This window comes from Poromitra crassiceps (genome assembly GCF_964638095.1).
Source record: "Poromitra crassiceps genome assembly, chromosome: 22".
Classification (NCBI taxonomy): domain Eukaryota; kingdom Metazoa; phylum Chordata; class Actinopteri; order Beryciformes; family Melamphaidae; genus Poromitra; species Poromitra crassiceps.
The window spans coordinates 13,424,871-13,448,870 of NC_139647.1; the positions used below are offsets into that span (position 1 = coordinate 13,424,871).

At 48.8% G+C, this 24,000-nt stretch overlaps 1 protein-coding gene and 1 pseudogene across 2 annotated transcripts in view; one reads left to right on the forward strand and one right to left on the reverse strand.

Moving 5' to 3' along the window:
• Positions 1-24,000, reverse strand: part of cdh23 (cadherin-related 23) — a gene marked incomplete at its 5' end in the record, with an annotated part of 241,806 nt that overhangs the window by 87,127 nt on the left and 130,679 nt on the right. The window contains 2 exon segments of the mRNA XM_083658386.1: positions 20,270-20,428; positions 21,759-21,908. Coding sequence (XP_083514512.1) covers positions 20,270-20,428; positions 21,759-21,908 — 309 coding nt within the window.
• Positions 12,641-12,877, forward strand: LOC310796246 (selenoprotein K pseudogene; annotated as a pseudogene). The gene has a single exon. The product of its transcript is annotated as a selenoprotein K pseudogene (transcript).

Below are 24,000 nucleotides of genomic sequence, written 5' to 3' on the forward strand. Positions count from 1 at the left end.
AATCACCATGACAGTAACAGCCCAGTCACTTTGCCAACTGCTCGCCAAAGACTTTCAACTTTTCCACGCAGCAGGGCCCGCAGCAGATGGACGGGGGAGATTGGTTTGTGCAGGGATTTGCTACAGCTTCAGTCCGCGGGACCGGGACCGGGGGCCGGGGTCTTTGATGCCAGAGTGTTACGGCGCTGTGCTCCGCGTCATCATGGGGGCTTAAACTTTCCTGATGGGGGTGGTGGGGAAGGGGGAGCGAGGGGAGGAGGGGGAGCGAGGGGGGATGGGGACAGACTGAATGTCAGATTTTTTAACGAGGAAAGAAATGACATGGAAATGAGTGCCAAGCGCCGGGCGCAATAACCGTGCCTGGCTAATTACTGACTCCGCTCACTCACTCCCCTCCCCCGCACCCCAGTGACCTCACAAACAATTACTATGTTTTCCAACAAGCAGAGCGAGTTACAGTGTTGGTTCATGGGGCCAAAATGGAAGCAATAGTCACCAACTGAAAAAAAGCTATTCTGTTGATTCATCCCACATTGTGTTTGGACACAGACCTCTTTTCAAGGTCAGTGGAGGTTTGTGATTTTGAAACCCATCCACCTTATTTCTAGCGGCCATGATGCCTATGCGTTTTTCTTCCGGTGTGATCCTCCCAGCCTCGTTGCTGACAGCTTGACACCCGTCTGGGCGAACGGAGCAAATCACTAATCACGTCCAGCTTGGCAGAAATCTCGTCGATAAATATCCCTTTAAGAGCGCAGTGCGCAGCCTACTGTGGCTAATGTTAGCGGCTAGCTAGCTATGTTACATGGCAGTAAAACGCCACTAAATGACCAAATTACCATTTCGAGTAACACTGTTTCCATACGGACCCCCAGCGTTGGTTAGTTGTTTTATAACGTGACTATATTTATAACTTTTATAACGTACTCCAGTTTCCGGTTTATAATTCGGGTCTGCAGCCAGAGTATAACAAAGGAAATGGCAAGCGGCAACAATAAGTCACGTTAAACCGGAACTTGTACCCACAATTATTTGTACAGTGGAGCATTCAAAAATAAGGTGGATATAGACAGTGTGCATAGTGTATTCTCACGATGTGGCATGAACAGGCCCGGTTCTACGGGGGTGCAAAAGCATGCATTGCACCCTTATTTTAATTGTCTGCATGCTCAGTTGAAAAGTAAAAAAAAAAAAAATATATATATATATATATATATATATATATATTAGGGGTGTCACAATATATCGTCCCACGAAATTTCGCGATAGTAAAACGTCACGATATGTATCGTTGAGATGAAATCTCATATCGCAAATTTTTTTTTTTTTTTTTTTTTTTTTTTTAAATAGACTAAGAAACGTCTTTGTTTGTTGAAGTTCAATGTGTGGAAAGTAGTTCAGTTGGACAAGTCTCTGAAGAGACACATGAGAAGTTATACAGGAGAGAAACCATTCAATTGAGTTTCTGGCAAAACTGTTTACTTGACAGGAAAAACTGAAGATGCATAAAAAATAGATTAAGAAAAGTCTTGTTGTTTGAGTTTGAAGAAAAACTGAAGATGCATAATGAGAATTTATACTGCTGAGAAACCTTTTAGTTCAAAGTAAATCTAAGTGACGGTGTAACTCATTCTATTTCAAGATAAGCCTTATCTCCAATCTCATGTTTTTTCTAGTTGTTATTGTAATAACAATTTCCCACAACAGCATGTTTTGTATTTGTGCATTTCAAATAAAATACTACTTTTCCAGTCATATATTGTCATTATTCAAGTTTAAAAAAATATTGTTAAAATCGTATCGTATCGTATCGTTATCGTGAACCCAGTATCGTGATACGTATCGTATCGTGAACTGAGTGTATCGTGACACCCCTAATATATATATATATATATATATATATATATTTTTTTTTTTATAATAAATGCTACAGCTGCACACTTACTGTTTAAACTTGAATTATAGTTGTTGTTTTTCTTTGTTCTTTGATGTGATTTTATGGCTTTTTGGCACCTATATGTAACCTTTTAAGGTTGAGATAATTGTATTATCATTATATGGTCCAAATATTTCAGTAAAGCACTTGAAACACTTGAAATATTCTTGCTTGGGTGGTATCATTCTACTTGAAATGATGGTCAAATACATTATTTTTAGTAAAATAACAAAATAACATGTCAAAATAACATGTCAGATGCCCGGCCGACACCCTTCCTATCTAGGATGCACCCCTAGTCATCTTGTTCTGGAACTGGCCCTGGGCATGAACGTTCTGTCACGTTGCCATTTATTGCCATAGATGCTTATTGTTTGGCTATGCTGCTACAAAACCCTGGTGGTTGATTGCCTGCACTTTTACTACAGAGGCGATGAGTGTATGTAATGGCAGCCTGGGTTAGCCTGGGTATAAACCCAGCCTTCAACGTGACGTCACAGGCTATGACTGTAGCGTAGGTTTCTTCGTGACTGATGGCACATAGAGGTCACGTGGAGGCTGGGTTTATACCCAGGCTAAACCTGGGTGTCTTAGATCAGGCGTTTTCAAAGTCTGACACTGTGGATCTTGCTGTTTACCGTTTACTGGCTTAGTTTCACTCAATTCCCCGGATGCCTACGAGATGATGATTATGTGACTTGATAAGACACTCTGATATTGATATTACTCTCTGATATTGTGGTTAGACATAGGCCTACTTCAGACTACACCAAACACATCAAAATGCTCTGTCCGAAGGCAATGATTTGTTTCTGACTCTGCGTAAGTGGGGAAATCAAGTAAAATCCCCCCAAACTACTGTATTTATTTATCAAAATCACACACATTTAGGCTATTTTATGTGATCTCTTTTCCTTTTGTAATATTTTTTTGATTGGCATTCACTGAGCCTCCCCTGAAACCATTTGGAGCCCCCTGAAAACCCCTGTCTCAGATGAACAGTGGGCCTAGAGACTGAGTTCAGCGGTATTAAACAGCAGAGCACTGTGCTGTATCAAAGTCAGCATCCTGATCAAACCCAAAAGAAGCTGTTAAGGAGCGGCTGCACAAAGCGTCAGTGCTGATTGCCAATACACACTGTGCTGCCCCTAGGGTTCTTAGGCAGTAACTACACACTGTGCTGCCCCTAGGGTTCTCAGGCAGTAACTACACACTGTGCTGCCCCTAGGGTTCTCAGTGCTGCCCCTAGGGTTCTCAGGCAGTAACTACACACTGTGCTGCCCCTAGGGTTCTCAGTGCTGCCCCTAGGGTTCTCAGGCAGTAACTACACACTGTGCTGCCCCTAGGGTTCTCAGTGCTGCCCCTAGGGTTCTTAGGCAGTAACTACACACTGTGCTGCCCCTAGGGTTCTCAGGCAGTAACTACACACTGTGCTGCCCCCTAGGGTTCTCAGGCAGTAACTACACACTGTGCTGCCCCCTAGGGTTCTCAGGCAGTAGCTACACACTGTGCTGCCCCCTAGGGTTCTCAGTGCTGCCCCTAGGGTTCTTAGGCAGTAACTACACACTGTGCTGCCCCCTAGGGTTCTCAGTGCTGCCCCTAGGGTTCTTAGGCAGTAACTACACACTGTGCTGCCCCCTAGGGTTCTCAGGCAGTAGCTACACACTGTGCTGCCCCCTAGGGTTCTCAGGCAGTAACTACACACTGTGTTGCCCCCTAGGGTTCTCAGGCAGTAGCTACACACTGTGCTGCCCCCTAGGGTTCTCAGGCAGTAACTACACACTGTGCTGCCCCCTAGGGTTCTCAGGCAGTAGCTACACACTGTGCTGCCCTCTAGGGTTCTTAGGCAGTAACTACACACTGTGCTGCCCCCTAGGGTTCTCAGGCAGTAGCTACACACTGTGCTGCCCCCTAGGGTTCTCAGGCAGTAGCTACACACTGTGCTGCCCCCTAGGCTTCTTAGGCAGTAACTACACACTGTGCTGCCCCCTAGGGTTCTCAGGCAGTAACTACACACTGTGCTGCCCCCTAGGGTTCTTAGGCAGTAACTACACACTGTGCTGCCCCCTAGGGTTCTCAGGCAGTAGCTACACACTGTGCTGCCCCCTAGGGTTCTCAGGCAGTAACTACACACTGTGCTGGCCTGCCCCCTAGGGTTCTCAGGCAGTAGCTACACACTGTGCTGCCCCCTAGGGTTCTCAGGCAGTAACTACACACTGTGTTGCCCCCTAGGGTTCTCAGGCAGTAACTACACACTGTGTTGCCCCCTAGGGTTCTCAGGCAGTAACTACATACTGTGTTGCCCCCTAGGGTTCTCAGGCAGTAACTACACACTGTGCTGCCCCCTAGGGTTCTCAGGTAGTAACTACACACTGTGCTGCCCCCTAGGGTTCTCAGGCAGTAACTACACACTGTGTTGCCCCCTAGGGTTCTCAGGCAGTAACTACACACTGTGCTGCCCCTAGGGTTCTCAGGCAGTAACTACACACTGTGTTGCCCCCTAGGGTTCTCAGGCAGTAACTACACACTGTGCTGCCCCCTAGGGTTCTCAGGTAGTAACTACACACTGTGCTGCCCCCTAGGGTTCTCAGGCAGTAACTACACACTGTGTTGCCCCCTAGGGTTCTCAGGCAGTAACTACACACTGTGCTGCCCCCTAGGGTTCTCAGGTAGTAACTACACACTGTGCTGCCCCCTAGGGTTTTCAGGCAGTAACTACACACTGTGTTGCCCCCTAGGGTTCTCAGGCAGTAACTACACACTGTGCTGCCCCTAGGGTTCTCAGGCAGTAACTACACACTGTGCTGCCCCCTAGGGTTCTCAGGCAGTAACTACACACTGTGCTGCCCCCTAGGGTTCTCAGGCAGTAACTACACACTGTGCTGCCCCCTAGGGTTCTCAGGCAGTAACTACACACTGTGCTGCCCCCTAGGGTTCTCAGGCAGTAACTACACACTGTGCTGCCCCCTAGGGTTCTCAGGCAGTAGCTACACACTGTGCTGCCCCCTAGGGTTCTCAGGCAGTAGCTACACACTGTGCTGCCCCCTAGGGTTCTCAGGCAGTAACTACACACTGTGTTGCCCCCTAGGGTTCTCAGGTAGTAACTACACACTGTGCTGCCCCCTAGGGTTCTCAGGCAGTAACTACACACTGTGTTGCCCCCTAGGGTTCTCAGGCAGTAACTACACACTGTGCTGTCCCTAGGGTTCTCAGGCAGTAACTACACACTGTGTTGCCCCCTAGGGTTCTCAGGCAGTAACTACACACTGTGCTGCCCCCTAGGGTTCTCAGGTAGTAACTACACACTGTGCTGCCCCCTAGGGTTCTCAGGCAGTAACTACACACTGTGTTGCCCCCTAGGGTTCTCAGGCAGTAACTACACACTGTGCTGCCCCCTAGGGTTCTCAGGTAGTAACTACACACTGTGCTGCCCCCTAGGGTTCTCAGGCAGTAACTACACACTGTGTTGCCCCCTAGGGTTCTCAGGCAGTAACTACACACTGTGCTGCCCCTAGGGTTCTCAGGCAGTAACTACACACTGTGCTGCCCCCTAGGGTTCTCAGGCAGTAACTACACACTGTGCTGCCCCCTAGGGTTCTCAGGCAGTAACTACACACTGTGCTGCCCCCTAGGGTTCTCAGGCAGTAACTACACACTGTGCTGCCCCCTAGGGTTCTCAGGCAGTAACTACACACTGTGCTGCCCCCTAGGGTTCTCAGGCAGTAGCTACACACTGTGCTGCCCCCTAGGGTTCTCAGGCAGTAGCTACACACTGTGCTGCCCCCTAGGGTTCTCAGGCAGTAACTACACACTGTGTTGCCCCCTAGGGTTCTCAGGCAGTAACTACACACTGTGCTGCCCCTAGGGTTCTCAGGCAGTAACTACACACTGTGCTGCCCCTAGGGTTCTCAGGCAGTAACTACACACTGTGCTGCCCCCTAGGGTTCTCAGGCAGTAACTACACACTGTGCTGCCCCTAGGGTTCTCAGGCAGTAACTACACACTGTGCTGCCCCCTAGGGTTCTCAGGCAGTAACTACACACTGTGCTGCCCCCTAGGGTTCTCAGGCAGTAACTACAAAAGAGAAATTAGTTCTCAGTTGACCAGTTTGGTTAAATGATGTGTTTCTTTCTTCCCATCAGAGAGGCAAAGCCAACAGGCACACACAACTCTGTGTGCCTGTTGGCTTTGTGAGTGTGTGTAGGTAGGTGCACCTGTGTGTGTGTGTGTGTGTGTGTGTGTGTGTGTGTGTGTGTGTGTGTGTACACTGTGTGTTTGTGTGTGCGTACCGGTGCGTGTGCATGTTTGCGTGTGGAAATATGCAAAGGATATATACTGTAGGTGGACAAAGGTGCTAGATCTTTCAGAAGTTGATTCAGTCTTTAGGTAGATCAGCTCTTGAGCCGTTTACACTATAAACTCCTATTATCACACTCAATTGCTTTCTAGAGGAAGGCGAAGATGAGAGCTTCCCCTCATGGGTGACAGAATGTGGCTGTATAATGTGTGTGTGTGTGTGTGTGTGTGTGTGTGTGTGTGTGTGTGTGTGTGTGTGTGTGTGTGTGTGTGTGTGTGTGTGTGTGTGTGTGTGTGTGTGGAACTGTGCATGTGGTGGGTAATTGGAGCAGGAGCAAGAGCAGGTTGTTAGCCCTGCTATCTTGGGGACCATGATGGGAGGTGGGGGGGGGAGGTGTGTGTGTGTGTGTGTGTGTGTGTGTGTGTGTGTGTGTGTGGGCGGGGGGGGGGGTCCCAAAATTGCTTTTTTCCCTGCTGCAGCATTGAGAAAGCAGTGTGGAAAACAAAACCAATTGGCTGTCAATGCCTTCTGTCAAAATAGACATGGCCACACAGAAAAGACAGCAAACACAACACAACACAACACACACGCGCGCACACACACACACACACACACACACACACACACACACACACACACACACACACACACACACACACACACACACACACACACGCACACAGACACACGCACACGCACACACGCACACACAGGCAGTGAAGATGTCCACGTTCTGACAGTCTGTGTGTGAGAAACAACAAGTGCAGAAGACACGGTTGTCGAGTTCTCTTCTCCAGCTCTGGTTAGCTCTTCTCTGGCTGCCTTTCCTCTGAGGCGCTGTCTCTCACACTCACACATTCTCTCTGTCCCGTTACCAGATCATACATCAATCTCCACAAAGATGTGCTACAGCGAGAAGATGACACAGAGCAGCTGCTGTGAAATGTGAGCGTCGTCATGTGATCACGTGTTGCATAGTGTGTGTAAGGCGTGCCAGGATGGATGGTGCTCATGTGAGTCTAGAGCGTCCCGTGTGGGTTACTGTATCCATCATCTATGTATGCATGAGGCACGTCATCCTGGCTGAATCTATGTGCTGTGGATCGATAGTGAGGAAGGTTGCTGCTCCCAGTTCACTCGGCTTTGTCCCACTGCGGACGTGAGGAGGTCAATCCAAAGACGGAGACAGACAAAAGTCAAGTTGAGACACTGAGAATTTAGATTAAAGTTGTAAATTCACAAGAAAAAAACGGATATTCTGAGATTATAAAGCCATCAATTTGCAAGACAAAACTCAGAAATTGAAAACTTTGAAAAAATACGGTTTCGTAGCTTTATAGTCTATGAGCCCTCCTGTGTGTAACTGGTCTGTATAGTGAACAGAATAAGTTTGAGGTCATTCAGTATTAAATACGTTATACGAAATAGCCTGTATATATTTTGCTACTGTATTTTCTAGAACGTGCTGCATAGACACATTGATTTGGTTGGGCATTTATATGTCTGTTTCAAACAGAAATCAAGTGAAACTGTTATTTAGGCAAAGGTGTTTCTGTAATATGACAATCTTGTTAGGGTAAATCATTTATGCTGTGCAGCAGAACCTGTACTTGTTTCTGATCACTACTACAGAACCAGACTCAGAGTCAGAGAGATACCAGCGGTTGGGGAAAGCACACAAACTGAGATGTGTCCAGCTAAAGATCACACTGGTTGCTTGGGGAGAAGAACCTAAGAGAACTTAAGAGGCCGCTGACTCAACACGTCTGTTTCTATCACAGAACTGACAAGAACATTGGCCCATCCATCACTACCTATCTGCTGCAGATCTCTTTACAGTCGACATGGGAGGACAGCGACAGTGAGGACAGGATGGGAGAAGCTGTGTGAGACAGGAGGCAAAACCCAAACCCAGAGCAATCTAGAGAGAGAGTGGCGTCAGCGGAGGACCAAAATGCGTGACTCATTAGCCAATGAACAGCCAGGAAGGGGTCTCGCGCTACTTTTGAATGCTAAAATAAAGCTGATAATGTACAATTTGATAAAAAAAAAAAAAAAATCAAAGTACAACACAAACTATCCATTTTGCTGCAACTCGACAGTGCTGCTTAATCCAGGACCTTACTTCCTGGAACTCTTAAACTCTTAAAAAACTGGTCCATTGGAGTGAATGGAGCTGTCGCGACTCTTCTATATACACGGCTCTGCCTAAACCTATTCAGCTACGGGACGGTGGAAAAATCCTTCGTCGACTTTGGATCGGGAGGAGGAGGACCGGCACGGGCCTGGCCGCGCCCCTCGGCGGTACCCCAGCTGTGACCTCGAGCACCGGTGGGTGTTGATGGGGGGGAGCTGTGTGCGCTTTTTTACGGCGAACACTTTGGCGTTAATGGTGATGGCGAGCGCACTTTTACGACTTGTTTTATTTCCCTAAAACCATTAACGAGCAGGTGGAGAGCAGCTCTCAGCGACCGCAGCCCTGCCTGACAGCACTGAACAGGCTGTTTCTATTATCTCCTGACCAGCCCGGAGGAGACAGGCTGACACAAGAGATAGAGACAGAGAGGGCTTTAACAATGGAAGTGCTTTCGAAACACACAGTGTGTGTATACCTTTGTACAAGAGGAGCACAATAAAGGACGGGTGTTCTCATAGTATACTGAGAGACAGCTTGCGAGAGATATGCTGTACTACGTGAATACAAAGATACTATATACATATAATGATGTGAACCGCTTGTGAACCACGAGGGGGGCGGGGGGAACAGCTGTTTGGTCTGACACAAAGGAGAGAGAGAGAGAGAGAGAGAGAGAGCTGTAATGTAACTATACGCTCGGAGATGTCGTTAGAGCTGCCAGTGGAATGGCTTAACGATGAGCACTGTGTGGCTGGTGGCTTCACTCTGTCGACAGGCCTTCATCCCCCTCTCTCTCTTTTGAAAGATGAAGAGAGTGAGTGAGAGAGAAGGAGAAACACACTGAACATCAGGGAGGAGAAGACACTGCGACGGGCGGACGAGGGGATGTGCTCGGTAGCTAGCTGCAGCTATCTGTTGAGGGAGGGGAGTCGAGCACGGGGGACGACACACACACACACACACGCAGACACACACACACATGCACAGACACACACACACACACACGCAGACACACACACACACACACACACACACACACACACACACACACACACACACACTTTCAAAGTGAAAGGAGACAACAGGAAATATGTCGTTCCCCACGAATCACAACTCTGTCTAAGTCAACTATGCTTTTCACTGTAACTGTAGCGCCCACTTTGGCCAATCACTGTCATTTTGAACATGTTGCAATAGAGACACCGCGGAGCGCGTCATCATTCAGGAACCACGGCCAAAACGGGGGGAAACAACAACTCCCCCCCCCCCAATCCTGGCATTCTATGTCGCGTGCATGGTCGCGTGTTGCACACAAAGATCATATATACGGATGATGAATACTCCAACTTACTTCCTTGACAGCAAGATCCACATTTTTCTTCTCGCCAATTCTCAATGGCGCAGCCCACCACACAACAGCTTTTAGCTATGTTTAACTCAAGGAAAAATGACGCTGGTGTGTGGGAGTGAATGGAGCGCTTTCCCCCGTGATGGGCGTGGCCTATTTCATGCAGTGTCTCTATACAGTGGTGAGATGCATCATTTTGCCAAGTTTCCTCAAAATCCGGTCCGTGGTGTCTGAGATCGTATGTGTGGTGGATGAACGAACAAACGAACGAGCAAACAAACTTCTGTAGAGAACTGTTATCATCAACCAACCCCACTGCACTCTGGGAATGCTCAGACTTTCCACTAATCTCCAGACCCCGCCCCCTCCCCCCAGACACCCACCCACCCACACTCCCGCCCCCTCCCCCTCCTCACAATGTCAGGACACCCATAATAAGCGGCTCATTATTAACAGTGACTCTGCACTGGCTCTACCACTGGCAGCAGAGAGCGGGGGGCATCACGTTTTCTTTATTACAATAATGAATTATAATTATTGTTGTGAATATTACCCCCATAAAGAGCCGCCCAAACGGCGGCGCTGGCGCAACATCCTCCACACGCTAATTTATCACTACCTCCCCCGGAGGCATTTATCATTGTGCCATATAGCACCTCGAACACGCAGCATCTGCATGGAGCTCATAAAAGGCATGGAGGAGAACAAGATGGTGGTAAAACAAGCGTTGTTTATGTCACCTCGCCTCCCTAACTGACAAGTTGTGTACACACATCTTACAGGAGATACTAAATACTGTATGTATGGTAGCAGGTGTAATAGATAGATCTGTGCCTGAGGAACAACGATGCCTCCCATACAGTACATGTCATAGAGACACTGCGGAGCGCGCCATCGTTCAGAAACCACGCCCAAAACGGGGGGAAACAAAAACTGCCCCTCCAATCCTGGCCTTCTCCTATGTCACGTGTTGCACACAAAGATCATATATACGGAAGATGAACACTCCAACTTAATTCCTTGACAGCTAGATCCACATTTTTCTTCTCGCCAATTCTCAATGGCTTCCTTGTTTTGCTCGGGAGTACAAAAAAACCTTTAATTGTCGATTTTTTTACATTTGTTGTCTGCGCAGCCCCACCACACAACAGCTTTTAGCTACGTTTATTTCAAGGAAAATGACGCCGGTGTATGGGAGTGAATGAAGAGCTTTCCCCTGTGATGGCCGTGGCCTATTTCATGCAGTGTCTCTATAACATCAAGATGAGAAGGTGCAGGTAAAAGTTAGGACCACCGATGGAAATGAGCTTTCCTGCTAAATCTGGCGCACCCATCTCTTTGTTTATTGCAAATGATTAATGTATGTGCAGTTTGTGCACACACTGTCCTTTATAAACAAAATGAAATGAAATCAAAATAAGTTCATCGATGTGCATATTAGACATGCAGACATCTCCACTAACCCCCCCAACATACACATCAATTATATACACAGAGGTAGAGCCAGGTGGATAGAGTAAAAGAAAGCAAAACAGAGAGAGAGAGAGAGAGAGAGAGAGAGATAGATAAACAATGCAACACCTGAAAACCATTAGCAAACTAATGGTAAAGGAAGAGAGAAAGTGGAAAAAGAAAAGAAAAAGTGAGAGCGTGCAATAAGTAGGAAATGAAAGCAGGCAAAAAGGAAGGAGGAAAACAGAGCGATTGCACTGATAGGAGCAGCTGCTGCTGTCTAGTCTCCAGGGTGAGAGACACAGAGAGAGAGTGAGCGAGAGAGAAAGGGACCCAGACACAGAGTAAATCACAATAAATATTTATAATGATAAGTAATGCTGCAGAGCATAAATATTAAACAGCCACTGCCTCTGTGTGCGTGTGTGTGTGTGCGTGTGTGTGTGTGTGTGTGTGTGTGTGCGTGTGTGTATTTGTTGAGCAAAAGTCTCCATAGGGAGTGCGGGAGCGCGCGCGCTGAGTAATGCATTGACTAAGGTTGTACATAAGCTTTGATCAGATGAACTGTGAAAAAATGAACCCAAACAAAGCATTTCAGTTGCATCCTCAGACTGCTTGTTTAGCACTTTTTAAAAACCACCGGGGGGAGCAGCACTGTAACCAACATGCATCATTTCAATTAGCATAAGTATAAAGAATTAAATAAACATCGTCCAGGCCCCTCCCTCTTTACCTTCTTCAGCGTTATTAATATACATGACTGGGAAAACACCGACAATCATAAAGAATGCCAAGTCTCTGTCTGTGAGTGAGCAGAAATTCAGCTATACCATTTTATGTGCGATCGCGCCGAATTTCTCAGGAAGTGTAAAGAGCACCCCCTGTGGGTGACTTAACGATTAATGGCCAAATTTGCGATGGCTGCGCAGATTAATAGCCGAACTTGCGATGCTGTGTAATGGCTGTGCAGCCCAATACACTGCAGGGGTATTACGCTAGTGATGTTAATAATATAATAGATACAGTCGGTCACGTTACTTCCGGTAACACATGCGCGTGCGTGTGTGTGGCCGTGGGGGAAAACGGGAGGATTTCCACCACCATTTCCACCCCACATGAGCACAACCACAATCCGCCCTATTTGTAAGAAAATGAACACAATCCATCAACCGAGCATGCAAACGCCACCGACTGATGATGTCATACCCACTGATGTCATGCCCCACAATCTTCGAGTGATGTCATACCCACTGATGATTGTGATGTCATAAGCGATGTCATAAATAACTGACTAACGATGTCATAGACATTGTGACATCATTAGTGATGTCATAGACTGAATTGCGATGCCGTCAGTGATTTCATAAATCCTTCCCTGCTGCTGAGGTTCTAAATTGGACGACTCGGGCCAGTTGTGCACATCGGGTAGTGACAAGCGTTAGTGCAGTGAACTGAACGCCGCTGATTCAAATGGTGTATGTGTCTAATGGTCAGGTCGTGGACAGCAGGACCCGGTCACCATGGCGACTGTCTTTCCTGGTTGACATGTTGTGGGGAGCGGTGGAGTTCATTGGCCGTTTCTTCCAGACACTGGTTCAGCCTGATCTGGATCTGACAGGCAGAGGTGCCCCAGGTGGCCGGAGGCGGATGGGCAGGATAAACCAGGGCGGAGGCCCCCCAGCTCCACCCATGGGAGGGGGAGGATGAGGAGGGTAAACGCCTACACACCCAGTAGGCGTGGGGCGCGGCACAGACTCCGTTTATTCGTAAAACCTAGACGATGATGACGTCACGTGCTGAATGAAGCCCCTGAAGCGTTAGCTGCCACACTGCCACAGGCAGATTCATGACGCCTCTCTGGGAATTCCTACATGTAGGGGCCAGGAAGGCTGATACGGCAGCTGCCCGCGTCACTTCCCTCTTCCTCTTGCTTCTGACCCCTCCCCTTCCTGTGACAGTGCATGACAGTGACAGTTGCTACTATATACTGAGGCACTGATTCGCTAAGATTGCACTGCAAGGGCAATTTGCAAATGTTTTGATCCTCAGTCGCCTGAGCTACGTGCACACGATTTTCGTCTTATGTCACTACAAATTCACAAACAAATTCACAAACAAATCAAGTTGAGATGCAAAGTAGAACTCAACTAATCCACCATGGCTGGCAGCTTTGCAGCCTAAACTGTCCTTTATAGTGTGTAACTTCCTGGATGATGTTTATAGTGTTTTCTGATCAGATTTGATATGCTAGGATGGAAAACCCTCAATTGCTTGCCTGACTTACTGGCCACGATGCAGGGATGACAACAGCAATGACCAAACTGTTTGCTCAAGGTCTTTATGCCCCCTTTAAAATACTCTTATGTGCTACAGTCATTTAGGGGACTTGGTTTGTGAATTGGCCAAACTGGATCTTCCGTCTGGAGCTCATCTGCTGGTTGAAATGGTTGAGAGGCCGCTCTGCCGTCATCGAGTCCACACTCTTGTGAACGATTGAGCACGATCGGGTGGTTTAACATTACCGATAGCAGCCCTTCGACCAGCGAGCCTTTTTCCTATGTGATCCTATGGGAAAAAAATCCTTTATCCTCTCCTTCCGGAGCTTCTTCTTCGCTTGTTTTTGGACCAGGAGGTGCTGTACTATTTCACAAGGTGCGTAACAGCGCCATCTACTGTATAACAGTAAAGACAATTCCATCAATGGCGGGAAGGCATTGTCTCATAAATGATGGACAATCTCATCGATGGCGGGGAAAGAGTGAAGACGTGCAGACCTCATCACTGTCTCATCCTTCCTATCAGATCTCTGCACTGTTGCTACGGCGCAAAGACTCAAAGCTGAGGTGACAGACAGACAAACAGACAGACAGACAGACAGCTCTGGAAGTGGACGAGCAGGAACCTGGATGACGAGAGGACTATGGCTGAAGAGAGGGAGAGAGGAGAGAGGAGCTGTCCAGGCTCTGGGTGCTGAAACATCATTTGTCTGCCTGCCATCTGTTGCACCTCACAGCCTGCTTACAGAGTTCAGTGTGCCGCTCGTCCCTGTGTAAACGTCTGCTTGTGTGATGATCGCCTGGGGTTCTTCACTGCAGTAAAGACGAGCACTAATGGGCGAGAGGCTGGTACATATCTGATCTGACAAAACGAGCAAAAAAGATGATGGGGGGGAGGGGAGAGCAGTCACATTGATTAAGTCACAATTAACGCTAGTGGCAAGTCAACTTCCGGGATCGTTATCCGTCTTTCTTTTGTTTTATAATTGTGCTTCTTCGGCAGTTAGATATGACATAAAATGCATAATGGCTGCCCCCATTATGCATACAAGAATGCAGCTTGAGGAATAGACATTACTTACTTACAAGTAACACTTCCACTTTATGAGAAATACGATTCCTGTAGTCAGCGAGCGATCTAATTTACATTTTTCTATTTGACAGAGACAGAGAGAGAGAGAGGCAAGAGGGTATGAGAGAGAGAGACAAGAGGGTATGAGAGAGAGAGAGAGGAGGGTATGAGAGAGAGAGAGAGAGAGAGAGAGAGAGAGGAGGAGGACATGCAGCAAATGACCGCAGGCTGGATTCAAACCTGCGGCGCTGTGGGAAGCACTGAGCCTTACATGGTACGCGCTCTACACACTGAGCCAGCGGGGTGCCCCTATATAATCCACACTTAACAACTTACCTGCCTATCATTCCCTGTGTTCTTGAACACTGGGAGGTAAGTGGATATTGTACCTTATGGTGACTCACAGCAGTGCTGACAAAACGTCCTAGTGCAGACAGGGGCTGTATGTCACCCAGCCTATTTCTGCCATACTTCCCCCTTGAAATGTATACAGTCAGAACAAAATAAGCCTTCAACCGGAGGCAGAACTCGCCATCTTCGGCTGCTCGGAGTCCTCTCTGAACCTCCCTACAGCTGTGGAACAGTCTCTGACACTGGGGACTACTGTTGCAAAAAAACTAATTTTAAAAGGAGTGGAAGTCCCCTTCTTCACCCTCTTTTCAACTGTGGTTGATGGATATGATCTGTGTTATACGGAGTGACTCAGGTCCCTGAGAAAGAACCCACTTGGAACATTTCTAGTTATCTGGGAGGCGTTTCTAGACTACCTCGATGAGGTTAGGGCCGATGGGTGACTCACCCAGTCCATTCCTCATGTACGTACCCCTTTTGCGAGATCCCATGCACATCTCTTACAAGTGCATAAGCTACCTTATGTAGCAGCACCGTGTAGCAATATTGAATGTTGGTGAAAATTTTATTTTCTTCCCTTTTCCTGTGTCTGAGTCTGTCTGTTTTGTTTTGTGTTCTGTTCTATAAACATTTTTGAAATTTGTGGGGGGGGAAGTACAGTCAGAAAGGGGGATTCAATGGATATTAATATAAAATACAAACTATTAGGCTTAAAAGTTGGCTATCATCCTTCACCGTCCCTCCACTCCCACTGCTGCACATGGTGGGTTTCCATGCAGTTCTTAGTGTGCCTCACCTCAGGCATGAAACAATAATGTATTAAATGCAATGATACCTTAAGGCCTAAACATGGTCGTCCGTCCGCCTCGAATTGGAGCCGTCTCGCCGTCTGGCGGCGCCAGCGAGCCCTACATGCTCGGACGCCACTACACCCTCCCTCCTCCCACCCCCCCTCCTCCTGTGGAAGCTCCGTGTGAAAATGGCGGAGATTGTGTGCCAGGCAGTCTGAATGAAATTGAATGTAACGTTCCCAATTCTATGTATTAAATTCTAAAAAACGACCCTCAACATTTGGGAAGGCTAAGCCACACAACTAGTTCGTTATAATCTAACATCATGCTTTGAAAGGCGACTTTACGACGAAGAGCCAAGGCAACGGCCAATCACAACTCTCCTGCAGCTGTCGTCACGCACGTATCGTCGCCGTGAAAGTCACATTTTGGAGCAGCCCCCGTCAGCCGACGGCGGCCCCCCCCCCCCGTAGGACGGCGCTCCACCCGCCGTCACACGGGGAGGGCGGGGCGAGGCTCTGACGGACGACCATGTTTAGGCCTTTAAGCCTCCTTTCTAACTCCTAACTAACTTCATCCTCACCAAGAATGAGTTTGTCCTACAGACTTAAGGAAGGCAGGGGGCGACATTTGCCCATGATGATACCAATCTATGCATGGGTTATTTAGCGGACAAATATAGTATATTCATTTTAACATCCTCTTCATCTCTAATATTGTTTTCTATAAATGTTACATTGGTGACATCTTTGATTTCAGGTGTCAGACGAATAAGTAAAAAAGGTGGAAGATTGTAAGACACTGAGAAACTGATTAATTCATTGCCAGGGGCGACTCCAAGAGCTGGCTTAACTTTGCCTACACAAAGGCCCCTAGTTACTCTGAATCCACAGGGCAAACTGTGAGGGAGCGCAGGTCTATGGGTCTAATATGCTGTACTGCTATTTACTGAAGAGATTAATGGTGTTATCAAGAAACGCTGGCATGTGTTATCAGCTGATAATGCCTTGAGAGACTTTTTGCTGATTTGCCTCGGTCTGTTACCCTTGCGAGGCAGCCGGATTCGCGAGATCACACCCGTGCGAGAAATCCACCTCGCCGCGGTCCACGCTATTGGTTTAACTCCGCACCAGCAGTGGGCCGGACCAATCAGAGTCCAGAGGCAGCTACGGGGCGGGATTTAGGCGTGACGACAGTGAGAAGCGAGCCTGTGATAGATGGTGATAGACAAATGGTTCAACCAATCACTTGCCAGGTATTTTTGGAACGCGCCTGCCCTTTTCCAAACAGTTTTCAAAGATGGTTCTGTGTAACAGAAAAGGTCCTAACTAAAACTAATAGGTCCTATAGGCCTTTTTCCATGTCAGCACATTGAGGAAGTCTTTGCCTTTGTCAGCTACGCGACTAAAAAGCACTACAGAATCAAACACCTCATCACTTGCAGTTCCATTATTGTACAGTAGTTGACCTCCTCCTCGCCCTCAGATCTTAATGAGTGCAGGAGTTCTATCTACACAGCTGATCCTTCCTACCTAAATCCACTGACATTTTCAGGAGGCCAAAAACATTCAGCCTCTGAACCATTCTGTGGTGTAAACAAGGTGAAGCACACACACACACACACACACACACACACACACACACGCACGCACGCACACACACGCACACCCACACACACACACACCCACACACACACACACACACACACACACACACAGACACACGCACCCACACACACACACACACACACACGCACCCACACACACACACACACACACACACACGCACACGCACACACACGCACACGCACACACACACACACACACCCCCCCCCCCACACACACACACACACGCGCGCGCGCGCGCAGACACACACGCCTTGAGTGAAAACGTACAGTGTGAAAGTAGATTTTCTTGTCACAAACTGAGGTGCCTCAGGCTTTACATAGGCTACACAATAATTTATACAAATGATGCTATGCCCAATCCAAAATAAATATCTCACTGTCCACACAGAGCAGAGCGAGGCGTCACTCACGTGTTTGATCAGACTGCAGAGAATCAACAAACAAGTCACAACAGTTCATTGGATCACAGCAGTTGTAAACTGGTCTACAATACTAATGAACCCAATTATGACAGGCCCTCAAAGGTACACAATCATGCACCCACACATGCACCCACACACACCAACACACATGCATGTGCGCGTGCGTGCGTGTGTCCGATGACAGCTCAGAAGGTGTGTGTGTGTGTGTGTGTGTGTGTGTGTGTGTGTGTGTGTGTGTGTGTGTGTGACAGAGAGAGCGGGTCAGAATATCCAAGGCCCTCATCAACAGTGTATACGAGGAGAGCTGCCATCCATGCCAGTTCAGTCGTCGCTGAGCGCCGTCACATCTCATTCTATTTACACCCCATTCACTCTCCACAGCACCATTCACTCTCCACAGCACCATTCACTCTCCACAGCACCACCCCATTCACTCTCCACAGCACCACCCCATTCACTCTCCACAGCACCATTCACTCTCCACAGCACCACCCCATTCACTCTCCACAGCACCATTCACTCTCCACAGCACCACCCCATTCACTCTCCACATCACCATTCACTCTCCACAGCACCACCCCATTCACTCTCCACAGCACCATTCACTCTCCACAGCACCATTCACTCTCCACAGCACCATTCACTCTCCACAGCACCATTCACTCTCCACAGCACAGCCATCAGGATTCCACGGCCCGGCCCGTGCGTTCCAGCGCCGGGCCAACATCAGCCCAGACTTAGCGGGTATAAGATCGGCCCGCAATCTCCATTTGATGAGCAGCCAGTCTATAAACACTATTGATTTCCACAGTGTGCTGTGGCACTTGTATCTGGTGGATAGATGCTGCTGCTGCTCTGTCACAGGAAGATGAACTGTAATGAATAATAATGCTGAGTTATGGCAGATTGTTCCGCTCTGGTTCATCTACTGGCTGCTGGTCAGGACAGAGAGCGTGTGACCTCTGATGATCCAGGGCAGGAGGACTCAGGGGAGATGGGTGGAGGAGGGGGATCCAGGCCAGGAGGACTCAGAGAAGATGGGGTGGAGGAGGGGGTTCCAGGGCAGGAGGACTCAGGGAAGATGGGATGGAGGAGGGGGATCCAGGCCAGAAGGACTCAGAGAAGATGGGGTGGAGGAGGGGGTTCCAGGGCAGGAGGACTCAGGGAAGATGGGGTGGAGGAGGGGGGACTCTGATCCAGGGGAGGAGGACTCAGAGAAGATGGGGTGGAGGAGGGGGGTCTCTGATGATCCAGGGCAGGAGGACTCAGAGAAGATGGGGTGGAGGAGGGGGGCCTCTGATCCAGGGCAGGATGACTCAGGGGAGATGGGTGGAGGGGGGGGATCCAGGCCAGGAGGACTCAGGGGAGATGGGGTGGAGGAGGGGGATCCAGGGCAGGAGGACTCAGAGAAGATGGGGTGGAGGAGGGGGGCCTCTCAAGGAAACGTGAATCCTGAGTGAGAAGCAAGATGTCTGATTCATTCATTCCCTGCAGGTCTGTTACCTGGAGGGAATGAATCAGACATCAGAGCTTTTTTTGCAAATCACTCGTAAGCCCTACTACTTTAACTGGATTACTACTAAATCTGTCATTGTCACAAGCCTGGAAAGTAAGAGAAGCAAATTACCTACTGCTTTTTGACAAAAACTCATGTGACAATAGCAATATCCAGTTTGAATTGACACCTCCTTAAAGTTACAATGTGATACATTGTTGGCGACTGGCAGATCATAAGCGGAAGTGTAGAATGTTAAATGTGAGCTACGAGCAGTGATTTGAAGGTAATCACACAGATCTTGGAATGACACAGGTAGCACATAAACACTACAGTACATTGCAGCACCTAAAAGAGTTCATTTTAGCGCGCATGGAGGGCAATGTGGGGTAATTACCTGATCAGGACAATTCAGATAGTAAGTACTAAGTAGCAAGTGAGTTGTCAGCAATCCAAACACTACATTGACTTTAAATTCTTCCCTGTGACTGTCCCAGCTTTCTGGTTCTGATAGTATTGTCCCATTTGGCAAACCCCTATCCGAGTAGGTCAAAACTTACAGTGTTGGCAAACGGTATTTCATCCAGCTTTAGAATGACTGTAATTAACACGTCAATGTTGAAATGGGTTAAGAAGTAATTAACCAAGTGGAGTGACAGATTGTTTTGATCAGGTACTGTATACTGTAGTGTGGGAGAGATCAGAGATATGCCTCAGTCAGCAACATTGTCATTATAATATACAGTATATTATGCAGCGTTTCCGCATTATGTTACAGTGACTCACCAGGGAAGTGGGTTTTCCCTTTGCGTTTCAGAGGTAGGACCAAGTCACTCTTGCTTGAGTCACCGTCGATCACAAGTCACATGGTCAGGTCTCAGGTCAAACGGGTCAAGTTTTCAAGTCCCAGTAAACAAGCCCCCTCACATCCAGTCAAGTAACGAGTCTGAGTCCGGTTTCACACCAAGCGATTTGGATTTCAGCTGCATTTCAATCAACAGAACCGACCCAGTCACTCACTCACTCATATCACATAGTGCACGAAGCTTCTGTACGACACTCACCAGGATGCGCACCAGCGACGTGCCCGTGGGCGTGTTCTCGGGGAGGCTGATGTTGTAGAGTGGTTTGCTGAAGATGGGCCGGTTATCGTTCTCGTTGATCAGGTCGATGAAGATGCGGGCGAAACCCACATGGTCTGACATGGACTCGTTGGCGTAGAGCTGGGCAGAGAGAGACAGGGAGGCCGGGGTCCATTCACGTTATGCATTCAAATGTAGCTTTTGTTATTATTGCAATGTATTTCCAGCGGGAAGCAAACATATTTAACATTCAGTTAAGCTACATTGTCCCGGAGTAGTTACAATCACAGAGAACTCGCAGCTGACTTGTTCTAGATTTGGAGATGGCGGGCTACACACAGAGGCGAGGCGCCCTCTGCTTCTGTAAACGACTCGGGGTAAATTGAAGTGACAAAATATAAATTTCACTCTTCAAACACCTCTGCAGCGTCGGGGAAAAGTGATATAGCCCCAGCCTGCCCCCACTGAGCCTCTTGTCCAAACAAATCCAAACAAGTTGTTCAGAAATATAATGAAGTTTCGTCCGATCGCAATCGGAAATCAGTCTTGGCAGAGAGTTTATTCGAGGACAGCCTCGGTGATTCACAGCTAAGAACAGGAGGAGAATGGGTAGATGCCGCCAGCCAGTCAATGTAATTGGGCCTCAACACACAAGAACGCCTTCACGTGTTTGTTCACAGTGCTGCTCCTTTAGACATTAGCAATAATTTGATGGATCTCCAGCTAGATGAGTTTGGATGCAACATTAGACATTGTTATGCATTTTTCTTTATCAAAGTAAGATAACAGATAGCGGTGCCTTGTGGCAGCGACGATGCCTTTTGTATGCCTAAAGCAGTGGTTCTCACATTTCTTCACGTGAAGGACTGACAAAAATTAGACCACGGACCACCATTTGATAGGATTTTGTCCCATGGTCCCCCATATGATAAAAACCCATGACCAAAATAGTCATTGTGTTACTTGTTGTGGAATTATAGCGAAAATAAATTACCCCCCTTTTGGCTGGTGGCCCCTGGAAACCTCTCAAGGACCCCTGGGGGTCCCCAGACCCCCATTTGAGAACCGCTGTAAAGGTCCTGGTAAACTTCTGTCTGTAATATTTCATTCATTCATTCAGTCATGCTCTCTACCCTCTTAATGCTTTCCAGGGGGGAGCTGAAGGCTATCCCAGCATGCATTGGGTGGAAGAGAGGAAAACACTGGGGATAAGCTGCCAGTCCATCAGAGAGCAAACACAGAGAGACAGACAATCACATCCACACTAAGGGCAATTTACCACCTCCAATCCACCTGACATATCAATGGAAAGTGGGAGGAAACCACAACAAACCCAGGTAAATATGGAAAGACCTGCGTTGCCTGTGATTACTTGTATAAATAATAACATAATTTACAGGATTAAATGATTTAAAAACATACAGCCATACATTAAGCATTGAAGAATGCTCATAACAAGCGTAAAACTCACAGAAAAACGGTAGGTGCGAATGTTCTCGTAGTCCAGCAGCGTGGCCACCCTCATCCTGAGGTCGGCCCTGCCCTGCACCGCCGTGGGGGAGATGAGGAAGTGGTCCGAGTTGTTGCCCGTCAGAAACACCTGGAACATGCTGTTCACCCCCTGTCAAAGGAGGAGGAGGGGAGAGAGGAGAGGCCATTAGAGGAGGAGGAGAGGAGAGAGGGAGAGAGGAGAGGCCGTCAGAGGAGGAGGAGGAGGAGGGGAGAGAGGACAGGCCGTCAGAGGAGGAGGAGGGGAGAGAGGAGAGGCCGTCAGAGGAGGAGGAGGGGAGAGAGGGAGAGAGAGGAGAGGCCGTCAGAGGAGGAGGGGAGGGGAGAGATGAGAGGCCGTCAGAGGAGGAGGTGAGGGGAGAGAGGAGGCCATCAGAGGAGGAGGAGACAAGGAGAGAGGGGAGGCCATCAGAGGAGGAGGAGGAGGGGAGAGAGGGAGAGAGAGGAGAGGCCGTCAGAGGAGGAGGAGGAGGGGAGAGAGGGAGAGAGAGGAGAGGCCGTCAGAGGAGGAGGAGGAGGGGAGAGAGGGAGAGAGGGGAGGCCATCAGAGGAGGAGGAGGAGGGGAAAGAGGGAGAGAGGGGAGGCCATCAGAGGAGGAGGAGGGGAGAGAGGGAGAGAGAGGAGAGGCCATCAGAGGAGGAGGAGGAGGGGAGAGAGGGAGAGAGAGGAGAGGCCGTCAGAGGAGGAGGAGGAGGGGAGAGAGGGAGAGAGGGGAGGCCATCAGAGGAGGAGGGGAGAGAGGGAGAGAGAGGAGAGGCCGTCAGAGGAGGAGGAGGGGAGAGAGAGGAGAGGCCGTCAGAGGAGGAGGAGACAGGGAGAGAGGGAGAGAGAGGAGAGGCCATCAGAGGAGGAGGAGACAGGGAGAGAGGGAGAGAGAGGAGAGGCCATCAGAGGAGGAGGAGACAGGGAGAGAGGGAGAGAGAGGAGAGGCCATCAGAGGAGGAGGAGACAGGGAGAGAGAGGAGAGGCCATCAGAGGAGGAGGAGACAGGGAGAGAGGAGAGGCCGTCAGAGGAGGAGGAGACAGGGAGAGAGGGAGAGAGAGGAGAGGTCATCAGAGGAGGAGGAGACAGGGAGAGAGAGGAGAGAGAGGAGAGGCCATCAGAGGAGGAGGAGACAGGGAGAGAGGGAGAGAGGAGAGGCCGTCAGAGGAGGAGGAGACAGGGAGAGAGGGAGAGAGAGGAGAGGCCATCAGAGGAGGAGGAGAGAGGGAGAGAGGAGAGGCCGTCAGAGGAGGAGGAGGAGGGTGAAAGAGGGAGAGAGAGGAGAGGCCGTCAGAGGAGGAGGAGACAGGGAGAGAGGGAGAGAGAGGAGAGGCCGTCAGAGGAAGAGGAGGAGGTGAGGGGAGAGAGGGAGAGAGAGGAGAGGCCATCAGAGGAGGAGGAGGGGAAAGAGGGAGAGAGAGGAGAGGCCGTCAGAGGAGGAGGAGGAGGGGAGAGATGAGAGGCCGTCAGAGGAGGAAGAGGGGAGAGAGGGAGAGAGGAGAGGCGAGAGGAGAGAGAGGAGAGGCCGTCAGGAGGGGAAAGAGGGGAGAGAGAAGAGAGGCCGTCAGAGGAGGAGGAGGAGGAGGGGAAAGAGGGGAGAGAGGGGAGAGGCCATCAGAGGAGGAGGAGGAGGGGAGAGAGAGGAGAGGCCGTCAGAGGAGGAGGAGGAGGAGGGGAAAGAGGGGAGAGAGGGGAGAGGCCATCAGAGGAGGAGGAGGAGGGGAGAGAGAGGAGAGGCCGTCAGAGGAGGAGGAGGGGAGAGAGGGAGAGAGGAGAGGCCAATGGAAGGAAGAAGGTGAGCAGATAGTTCAGGGCAGCTGGTGATAGACTCTGCCTAGCTTGCCAGTGAAAAGAATAAAGATGACAAAATTCCACTGTATATAGGTTTTATCATACACTATTTGGGGGAAAATCTCAATTCCTAACACAGAGGTATAGATACTGATACATTGTAGGCATTTAGCTGATGTTCTTATCCCAAGCAAATTACAATGAGCACAACAGTAGAATAAGCATCTATTCCACAAACATAGCAAGTAATCACTACTAAAAGGTCAGAGCTACAGTATTGTGCCCACCGGACAACATTCCAGTGTGAATACAGACTCATAATGTGAACGAGAAGAGGCTGGGCGATAAAACAATGCCAATATATATCGGCTTTGCAATAAGAAAATACTTAAATAAAATGTTTGATAGTTCACTCACAGTAGCATGAAA